The 11,606-nt window shown below is 39.7% G+C and overlaps 1 protein-coding gene across 1 annotated transcript; it reads right to left on the bottom strand.

Moving 5' to 3' along the window:
- Positions 1–4,024: 4,024 nt before the first annotated feature.
- On the bottom strand, positions 4,025–5,198 carry LOC122660425 (F-box protein AFR). The gene has a single exon (XM_043855730.1). It carries the CDS (start codon positions 5,143–5,145, stop codon positions 4,030–4,032), a length of 1,116 nt encoding a protein of 371 aa, XP_043711665.1. The 5' UTR covers positions 5,146–5,198; the 3' UTR covers positions 4,025–4,029.
- Positions 5,199–11,606: the final 6,408 nt, after the last annotated feature.

Genomic DNA, 11,606 nt, shown 5'->3' with positions numbered 1-11,606 from the left:
TGTAATCCAGCATACTGAACCTCTCCTGAATACGATCAACATAAGCCCTCTGAGAAAAATTTAGTAAACAACGAGAACGATCCCTATGGATCTCAATGTCAAGGACAAAAGAAACCTCACCAAGGTCCTTTATGTCAAATTCCTTAGATAATAGTTGCTTTCAGTTATGCAACATCCCTAGATCACTGCTAGCAAGCAGGATATCATCCACATAAAATATGAGGAGGCAGAATTTGCTCCCACTGACCTTGTGATATATACACTGATCCACTTTGTTTTCCACTAAATCGAATGAAGTCATGACACTATCGAACTTCAAATACCACTACTTGGAAGCTTGCTTAAGACCGTAAATAAACTTCTTGAGTCTACACAAGATGGTCTAAACCATCCACCGCAAAACCCTCAAGTTTAAATCAACAAGCTCCCAAACAACATTATGTCTCATCAATTGCACCTCATCTCTCATCACATCTAACCACAAATCTAACTAAGAACTAGAAACAACGCCCGAATAAGTAATTGGATCAACCACACAACCAATGTCGTAGTCATGTTCTCCCAGATAGACCTCATAGATAGATGGTATTTCTGAATTTCTCTCCCTGATGGATTTCCATAATGGTGCTACCACTGCCTCACCCTGGATCTGAGAAATCTCAGCTGGAACTGCATCAATGATAGGATTCTCAATCGCATCCTAACTAAGAGGAATCTCATCAGGTGCTACATGAATATCAAGGACCGTATCAATATCAGGCTCCTGAACTCCAGCAGGTGTAACTAATGGCGTAGTATGCCCCACATCCGTCTGAATAGATATAAGAACAGGTACTGATGTACCAACCATGTCACTATCTTGAACAGTCTGAGAACAATCACTTCTTTTGGCCACATCAAATTTCAGAAACTTCGCTGTCTATAAGTCCATAATCCTAGTGTCTCCGCAGGGATTATAAAATTTATATCCCTTCTAATGATCTGGGCAGCTAACAAAATAGTAACGAGTAGTCTTGGGATCCAACTTGTTCAAAGTCGGATAATAGTTTTACTTCTGCAGGGCACCCCCAAACTCTAAGATGGTTTAAACTGGGTTCTGTAGCTACATGGTTAAGGATATAAGGAGTAGTTTTCAAAACCTCTCACATAAGAACTTACGTAAATTTGAGTAGCATGTTTTCCATGATTTTGTTTTCTTTCACTTGAATTTTCATGATAATAACAATAACTTAGCCTTATCCCAACTAATTGAGATCAGCTACATGGAGCCTTGCACTCCATTGAATCTTCATAATAAGATTTCCATCTTTCTTAGATCTGTAGTCTATTTTTCTATATTATTCTAGGTTTTCTTGTGCACTAATTCATGCATCATGGCATCTTCGAAATTGAGGGTATTATTTCATGTAAAGTAATATTAGATTTTGTTTTTCGATGTTTTGATATCAATCATGCTAGAATAGGTTATTATTCAATTCCTTAAAATAATTTATTTTTTTTATTTTATCTTGCATCCTGGGTTAGACGAACATGTGGGGTATTTTGTTTTTGGGAGAATGTTTTCTACGTGGGACGCAGGGGCCACGCCCACGCACAACAAGGGCCGGAATGACTGCCATGCTCCCCATGTAAGGCGAAAATTCCGTCCCTTTTGTGCCATCGTGTGCACTCTTATTGGCTGGCACATGCGGCATGGCCCCTGTGTCCCACCCAGAAAACAGCACCCCTTTGTTTTTTTATAAACTTTAATTCAAATTTTGAAAAAAATGTATTTATTTTTTCTCGTGCTCATAGTATAGGATCATGTTGATTAGGTTTATTTTACATTTATTCCACACATTTTCATGCTTTAGGATTTCATAAATAGGAACAATGGCATTCTTTAAAAAATGTTGGTAGTTTCATGATAATTGTTTTCTATTTCTGACATCAGAATATTAGATGCTATTGTATAGCATTGCATTATACTAACTTTACTTTTAGCGTGTAGCTCATTCGCATCAGGTGCGTATCTTCCCTACTTTCTTTTTTAATTTTCAAATATAGATTTCTTTTATTTCTTAATTCAGGATTTGCTAGTATCATAGTATGTTGTGTTTGTTTTTCTAGAAATATTATTATTTAATAATATACCAAGTGAATATAAAAGATTGGTTCAATCAGATGAATTGAGGTGCCTAATACCTTTGTGGCTTTGTATGTCTACAACCTAACACAGAGTGATCTCTTGATCAGACCAACTGATCTAGAGTCAATTGTTTTTGTGAGTCTTATACCCTTGTTTAGGTGGTGACGTTCTCTCATTTAGATGAGGATCATAAAGACAACTTTTATGTTTTGAAGGAGCCTTTATTTAGATTGTATAAGTAAAACACCAATTTGAACACCGTTTTTTACTCCACAATGGATCTATATAGTCTGGTAATATTAATTACGGAAAAGATTCTCTAAGCCACTTGGGCAGAGTACCCTAACACCTCTGTGTCTATCTCTCTCTTACTCCACATTAAATGATCTCATTGCCCTCAAATATACGTTATTGTTTTGCTTCACCTCATTGATGAGTTCCTCTATAGTCTATTCTTCTTTTTTTTTTTTTTTTTGTGAAGTCTATAGTCTATTCCACTTACTTAGAGAACCCTCTCTCATTACTCAAATTATTGCCCAGACATGTATATTAAATGCCCTTTACCAACAATCCTTAGGAAACTAAGTTGACTCATTGTGGCGCGTAATCTATTTCCAAAATCATATTAAATCAGATGAAGGCTGTATCTAGATGCATGGGGAATATGATAACAATGTTCTCAAGGGATCTCTCTCTCTCTCTCTCTCATATGTCTAATGTATCCTATCCTTACAAGAATGATTTTAGCTATCGGCATTGCATCTGCCGATACTATTAGTACCAATGTTGGTCACATCGATTAAAAATAAAAATAAAACCTCAGTGCACGAGGCTCATGCTATTATCGGTCATGATTGATATCAATACTATACTGACATGATATTGGTGAAATGGCTATGAACCTTAGATTTTAGGTGAAAAAAATGAAATTTTGATCCCAAATCAGACCAATATGGATTGAAACCGATGACACGTAGTGGTATTGGTATTGGTATTGGTGGTGACCAATACCGTATACTAAAACCATGCTTATAAGAATTATTATCATGATATTGGTGAAATGGTTATGAACCTTAGATTTTAGGTGAAAAAAATGAAATTTGATCCCAAATCAGACCAATATGGATTGAAACCGATGATACGTAGTGGTATTGGTATTGGTATTGGTATTGGTCACCACCAATACCATATACTAAAACTATGCTTACAAGAATTATTATCATTCATCAACATCCAGAGATGAGATTAAATTAGTTTAAGGGAAAAATGATTCTTTTCGAGAGCATATATAGCTCCTCTGCCAGATACAATATGGGGGGAAATGACCACCTCACCTCCATGAAAGGTAAAAATCCGGCCACACTTGATACTTCTGAGCGTTCCTATTGACCCCATGCTGACTCAGGGACCACACTCCTGGACAAAGAATGCCTTCCCTTCATTTAAATATCATAAAGGCATGTGTTGTTTAAAAGTGAATTTCAAGGAATAATTAATTCAATGTATCATAAACAAAAATACCAACACAGAAACCATTTTAATTTCCAAACCATATATAAGTCACTACAAAATATGCCAAACTTCAGATACATTGACACCCAAATCCATGTATTAAATGCCCCTAAACCACTAGCCTTACTAAACTAATTCAATTCCAATACAACAATTCCTACCCAATTTCATTGAATCTACTTCTTTAAATAAAGATTACTGTGAGCTATATGATCTCAGGGATCTTCAAAACTCAAAATAAGATCTTCTTCTCTTTCTCTAATGTATATCCGATATGATTAATAAATAATCATATTAATTATCACTTTTTAAACATGAGATTATATGTAGTTTAATTATCATAAAAAAAAAAAAAAAAAAAAACCCATCTGAAATTTGCCCCAAAAAAATCAAGCATAAAGAACCTGAGTATTTGAAGGAACAAAATCATTGAATGCCTTGGGAGCCCTCATCACTTTCCATTCCACCACCCATTGCTTCTCTTCCTCACCTTCTCCTCCTCTTTCAAAAACACTACCAAGAGCCACATCTAATCCACTAGAAACCACATATATCTTCCCTTCAGCACCACACGCAGTAAATGGCCTCTTCAGTGTCTCTGTCTCACATGGAAACTCACCGTCCACATACTGCCACGTGTCCCTCTCAGGAACATACACCTTCATCCTACAACTTCCATGCTCTGTTATCACAAACAACTTATCACCCAACACAACACTAATTCCCGTCCACCCTTCCTTCATCCCAACGCTCATCTCCTCCCACGTGTCACTCTCCGCATCGTAAACCCCACCTCTCGGCGAAAAGCTGAACGGCCATGTCCACCCCTCCGTGACATACATCTTGTCACCAACAACTGCCGCATCGTACCGTGCCATCCCGTACCGCATCTTCGCAACCGATTCCCACGTGTCCTTCACCGGATCGTAACACTCCACCGTAGACACCATTTCCGATACGCTCGAACCGCTCCCACCCGCAGCAATTATTTTGCCGCTGATACTCCCTGCGGCGAAGAAAGACCTCGGGTACTGCATCGGACACGCTATGGACCACCGGTTTGTGCCGGTCCGATACGTAAGAAGTGTCGTCATGGAGTTTTCCGTATCGGACCTCATGCCACCGAGGACGAACAGCGAACCTTGCCGGGCAAGTGATGCGCAGGCGAAACCTGCCGGGCAGACCGGGCTCGCGCAAGGCATGGGTGGGAGAACAAACCACCGGCCCGATCGTGGGTCCAATGCTTGCCACTGGAGCTTTGCTGTTGATCTGTGGAAGGCGAAGACGAAGATGTATGGGAGAGACAGAGAGAGGGTTTTCTTGGAGAGAAAGAAGCTTGGATCAGTGATGGCTCGATTCCAAGACGACGATACGGACCGGACAAGAACCTGATTCGGGTAAGGCAGGTGGAGAAGGCAGTGCTCGGCGATTTCATCCGGTAAACCAGGGATCAACGGCTCCGAATTCTGGGTTTTCTCATCTGGGTTCTCTTCTTTGATCATCATCTTTGAGCCTGTCTCTGCAAATTCATCAGAGAGACTGAGATGAAGTAAAGAGAATCAAGAACAGTTTCAAATATCTGAACATATATATATATATACAGAGAGATCGAGAGAGAGAGAGATTGGAGTACTTGTTGATTGATTGAGTTTGTCGAGTAGTTTAAGGATTTGGGTATTCTAGAAGACGGATCTAATGGAGGGAAATCAGCAAAGAACCGCCAAATCTGAAGAACAGAGACCCATCTATCAGATTAAAGAAATGCTAAAAAACTGCCTTAGAATCAGGCGAGGCTGACGTTGGCAGATCCGAAACTTAATTTGGATCTGAAAAATCTTTCATGGCCGCGGCCTCCAAATAGCCAACTGCTACAGAGTCGAGCTCTTCTCTCCGACCAATCGCCTCAGCTTTCAGGCTTCCAAACCCATTCTTTCATTGTTCCGTCAACAACCCAACAGGAATTTATAGAACTTATAAGCGAAGAGAGAGAGAGAGAGGGGGGGTCATGTCAGCTGTCAGATCAGATTCCGGCACAGCTATCTGGGAAATGATAGTGGTCGTAGCAGGCCTTGTAAGGGATCTGGAGGGCAATTTTGTGAGATAAGTCTTCTCTTCCCAATCTTATTTGATTTGTGACCGGCAAAGACACGCTATTACGGTGGGTCAAGACTTAGGAGCTTAATGCGATTAGGGACCCACTTGAAAAGAGGCACTGCCATGTGTCAACACCATGTAGTCGACTGACTCATCTACCCTTGGGAAGACGTCTGTGTCTAAAATCCAAATGTTAAAATTACCTTTTTTGTGTAGAACAGTTAATTTGGTACTACATTCACATTGGGGAGATAGATCTTTTCCCTTTGTTTATTTATTTTTTAAATGGAAGAGCGTTCATTTTAGAGAGTTAATTTGATAGACTAAGAATAATATGAGAGCCACGTGTCCCAAAGTGTTGAGAAATCCAATGTGGACATGAATATTGGATTTTAGCTGCATAATATCTTGTGGGAGCGTTTTTGTGGGGGAGTGCAGGGCCGCGTGCAGCAGCCAATGAGATAGCGCAGTGATATCTTAGGGGTTGGGATTTCTGCTTTTTATGAGTAGTGGAGTGGTTATTTCGATTCCTGCTGGGTTTCGTTGTGGCATGCAATCCTCGCACAACAAATTTTCTCATATCTTTATGGGGAAAGGGTTTCCTACATTGCCAGCATAGAAAAGAATTTACATGTTGCACAAATAGCTTGTCTTAAAAAGGGTTTCCTACATTGCCAGCATGAAAAAGAATTTACATGTTCATATGAGCCCACATAAAAAATAAAAATAAAATATGGAGAAAAGAATAGAATTTGGTCATGTGATTTGCATTGTTCTTGTGTCCTGTGCTAAACACAGAAACATGCAAAAATATCGCACTGTCCCATGGAAAAGCAGAAATCCCACCCAAGAAAAAAAGAAAGCAGCTTTAGACGGACCTAAAGCGTATCTATGTGGATCAAGATGTAGGTGTAATAAGGAATAAAGAATTGAACATCAGATTCGGTGTGATCGGATCCAGTTCATGCCAACAATCAGAATCTCACAATAAGCTAGAAAGTGCTATTAAATGCATTTGCACAAAAATAGCTTTGCCATCATGTTTAAGGATTCCTTTAATTAAGAAAATAAGATTAAATGTTAGGTAAGAGTAGAACTGTGAAGTTAGACTTGATCTATTTCAGTCTTCTAAGAAATGTTAATTAACTACCATACAACTCAACTTGACTTAATAGGATAATGCAATTATGAATCTTATTTTATCATTCCACTATGTTTAAAGTTATGTTTGTGGTCAACCCAAAAGTATTCATATTCTTTATCTATCATTTCTTCACAAGTAATTTTTATCTACTCTTAGGTCTTTTAGTTCCTCTAATTAATCTGCATTATATCATTCCTCCAAAGTGATGCATTTAATAGTTTTCATTGCCCTAAATCACTCTCTTGAATTCAAGTTTTGAGACTTTATTATCTTTCCAAATTTAATCAGTACTAGATTAACGTATGTTCATAAATTGGTATACTATGAATGATTGGATCATAAAACTGTTTACTATAATAGCTTTAGAATCATGAACCTGTTTACTTTGAATTTGGAAAAGCTCAATGAAGGTTTGTGGCTAGTGGGATTTGGACTATATTGAGATGTCGGTTATGGTTATATGTTGAGCCCCATCCGAGACGTTGGTTGTGGGTATACTAAGCCCCATCCGAGACTCCGATAATGGGAATATGTTGAGCCTGTTGGACAAGTATGTGTCCATCAAATCCGATTCGGTCCGGTTCAACCCGGTTCACCTTCGTATTGAACATTTATACATTTTAGTTTAATATTGTCACATGCGATATAAATTTTTTAAGCATTATGTGTCCGTAAGTTATACTTAAAATGGTAGTCGCGACTAGGGTTTGGGCTGGGCACCCTTATCATATGGTCGTCGCATTGGGTATGCCTAGACATGTGATGTCAGGGTACGAATGCGAATGCTCACATGTTTGATGTGTGCATTGGCGAAGAATCTACTTTGTCGATTCCCTTATGTATTACTGCGAGATGTAGGAAGGGATAGACATATGTCACCGCCACCCTGTACCTAAAGGAACCTTATCACTGCAAAGTGTGATCGCATTCTTTGGTTCATCAATGACTGAGACTCAAGCGAGTCAAAGCCGATGTTCTGGGAATGCGTGAACACTTTGTGAGTGAAGGAGTTATCCAACACGGTCACCACTGTCCGATTGGGGAACACCAAGATAGAGACTGTCTGTGCATGGTCGGATCAGAATCTGGATCCAATGCCGTTTTGAAAATGGTTTTGCAAAAATCTATTTTACATAAAATGATACATTATTTATAACTATTTGAACAAAGTATTTTATCGAGTTTTGCGGGACCCGATCAGATGCACAGACGCTCGTATATGGACTTGTACTATGGATTGGGGTTTGGCAGTACATGTGTACATCCCCTAGATTCCATAATGATGGTGTTGATTAGTGAGGGGGTTGTATATGATAATAGTTATCATATAGGGAGTTATTTGAAATTTACTAATTTAATTGGCTCTTTATTTAATTAATGGAATTGGTGCTAATTATAATTATCCATTAATAATTAAATGAAGTAGCTAATTAATAATTTCCCTATTAGATTCTGCTTCTTCCTCTTTTAGAAGCACTTTGAGTTTAAACAGAACTGCCAAACTGAGAGAGAGAGAGAGAGAGAGACAGACTCTCATTGGGATTAAAGTAATCCATCCAGGGGTTAATTAAAACCCTAGATCTATAAAAGGACCAAAAAACGCTGGAGGGGGGCAGTGCTCCACGTTTCAGCCTGGCCCCCTCTCTCCTAAGTTTTGGTCACTCTCTCCCTCTTGTGATCTCTCTTCTTCTTCTTCTATTTTTCTCCCTACTACAATTGAGAGTTAGGGTTTATAAAACCCTAGATCTGTGCTGGAGAATTTGAGAGCATCTGCATTTGGCTTGAAGAACCTTGGTAGCATCATTGGAGGTTCAGATCTGTTTGCTTGGAGCGCTCACTGGAGGAAGAACCACTGTCTATTGGAGGAGCAACACTTGAGGCTCACCAGGTTAGCAGTTGAGTTAGTCTTTCTAGATCTCAATGTCCTCAGTCTCAGACAGACATTGAAGAGATGAAGAGGATTCCCTTTACCTCAGTAGTAGGGAGTCTTATATACGCTATGTTGTGTACGAGGCCAACCATTTACTATGCAGTAGGTATGGTAAGTCATTATCAATCTAACCCTGGACGTGAGCATTAGAGTGCTGTCAAGAATATCCTTAAGTACCTGAGAAGGACTAAGGAATATTTCTTGGTTTTTGGATCTAATCAGTTGTCAGTATTGGGGTACACAGATTCGAATTTTCAAACTGACAAGGATGACAAAAAATCCATGTCCAGGATGGTATATCTAATGGGTGGGGGTGCCATTGTATGGCGGAGTGCGAAACAAAAGTCTACAGCCGATTCTACTACCGAAGCAGAATACCTTGCAGCTTGTGATGCAACAAAAGAAGGTGTTTGGCTGAGGAAATTCCTATCAGATTTGGAGGTAGTCCCTGACCTTGTCAAGGGCCCTATTCCCTTGTTATGTGACAACAGAGGGGTCATTGCACAAGCTAAAGAGCCTAGGGATCATCAGAGGAACAAACACGTGCAGCGGAAGTATCACCTCATCAGAGAGATTATCCAGCAGGGCGACATGAGTATCTCTAAAGTGGACACAATTGAAAATGTGTCTAATGCCATGACAAAGGGTTTGTTACTAGGAGTGTTTGAGAAACACATGGAGGGCATGGGTTTAAAATGTATGGGGAATTGGCTTTGATGTACAAGTGGGAGACTGTTGGACAAGTGTGTGTCCATCAAACCCGGTTTGGTTTGGTTCAACCCGGTTCACCTTTGTATTGAACATTTATACATTTTAGTTTAATATTGTCACATGCGATATAAACTTTTTGAGCATTATGTGTCCGTAAGTTATACTTAAAATGGTAGTCGCGACTAGGGTTTGGGTTGGGCACCCTTATCATATGGTCGTCGCATTGGGTATGCCTAGACATGTGATGTCAGGGTACGAATGCAAATGCTCACATGTTTCATGTGTGCATTGGCGAAGAATTTACTTTGTCGATTCCCTCATGTATTACTGCCAGATGTAGAAAGGGATAGACATGTGTCACCGACACCCTGTACTTGAGGGAACCCTGTCACTGCAAAGTGTGATTGCATTCTTTGGTTCTTCAATGACTGAGACTCAAGCGAGTCAAAGCCAGTGTTCTGGGAATGCGTGAACACTTTGTGAGTGAAGGAGTTATCCAACACGGTCACCACTGCCCGATTGGGGAACACCAAGATAGAGACTATTTGTGCATGGTCGGATCAAAATCTGGATCCAGTGCCGTTTTGGAAATGGTTTTGCAAAAATCTATTTTACATAAAATGATACATTATTTATAATTATTTGAACAAAGTATTTTATCGAGTTTTACGGGACCCGATCAGATGCACAGACGCTCGTATATGGACTTGCACTATGGATTGGGGTTTGGCAGTACATGTGTACGTGCCCTAGATTCCATGATGATGCTGTTGATTAGTGGGGGGGGTTGTATATGATAATAGTTATCATATAGGGAGTTATTTAGAATTTGCTAATTTAATTGGCTCTTTATTTAATTAATGGAATTGGTGCTAATTGTAATTATCCATTAATAATTAAATAAAGTAGTTAATTAATACTTTCCCTATTAGATTCTGCTTCTTTCCCTTTTAGAAGCACTTTGAGTTTAAACAGAACTGCCAAACTGAGAGAGAGAGAGACAGACTCTCACTGGGATTAAAGTAATCCATCCAGGCTTTAATTAAACCCTAGATCTATAAAAGGATCAAAAAACATAGGAGGGGGGCAGTGCTCCACGTTTCAGCCTGGCCCCCTCTCTCCTGAGTTTTGGTCACTCTCTCCCTCTTGGGATCTCTCTTCTTCTTCTTCTATTTTTCTCTCTGCTGCGATTGAGAGTTAGGGCTTGTGAAACCCTAGATCTGTGCTAGAGAATTTGAGAGCATCTGCGTTTGGTTTGAAGAACCTTGGTAGCACCATTGGAGGTTTAGATCTGTTTGCTTGGAGCGCTGAATGGAGGAAGAACCACTGTCTATTGGAGGAGCAACACTTGAGGCTCACCAGGTTAGCAGTTCTTTATTAATTCCTTCAGTTTATTGATTATTAATATTTATGGGATGCGAAAGAAACTCAAATCGATTTATTTTTGCAGCGCATTCGAGTATGGGATGGATCCCTCTTGCCATGTGATGACTAGAGATGTATTTTTCTCTGTCCCTAATATGTTCTAAAATTGCATGGGACACATGAGGGAAGGAGAAACACTAATAGGGATGCACCAGGGTTCCCATGGGCAACCATGGGAAACCCTAAAATTAAAATGGGGCACCCATGGGACACCATGGGATAACCCAGGGTGTGCAAAACCCTAATTTTCAGTTAATTGGTTTTCCTAGGGAACCATGGTTTGATCCCTCGACCGTTGTTTGATCAACAGAGCCACACTCGAGACGTCGGTTGTGGGTATATTTACTGAGCCACATCCGAGATGTTGGTTATGGGTATACACATATACAGATTGATATTAAATCTCACTCGAGATGTCGATTGCGGGTATGATTGATTGAGCCACACATGAGACATAGTTTGTGGGTATGTTTTGTGCATCCAAGCAAATGTTGTTATTTAACCTTGTCTAACTTGTCGGTGGGGTGAGCAAGGGACTCGGGTCAACGACTGCAACGGGTGAGCCCCAAAAAGGGTCTTGGGCCCTCATTTGACTTATCAATAGGGATTATTGATTGGACCACATTGAGTATTTCAAATGGACTGAAATCTATGGAAAGAAA

The sequence above is a fragment of the Telopea speciosissima genome, chromosome 4 (assembly GCF_018873765.1).
Source record: "Telopea speciosissima isolate NSW1024214 ecotype Mountain lineage chromosome 4, Tspe_v1, whole genome shotgun sequence".
Classification (NCBI taxonomy): domain Eukaryota; kingdom Viridiplantae; phylum Streptophyta; class Magnoliopsida; order Proteales; family Proteaceae; genus Telopea; species Telopea speciosissima.
This window is presented reverse-complemented; position numbering and strand designations above follow the sequence as displayed.

Coding starts and splice junctions, on each gene's coding strand:
- LOC122660425 (XM_043855730.1), bottom strand. CDS start 5,145: ATGATGATCAAAGAAGAGAACCCAGATGAGAAAACCCAGAATTCGGAG.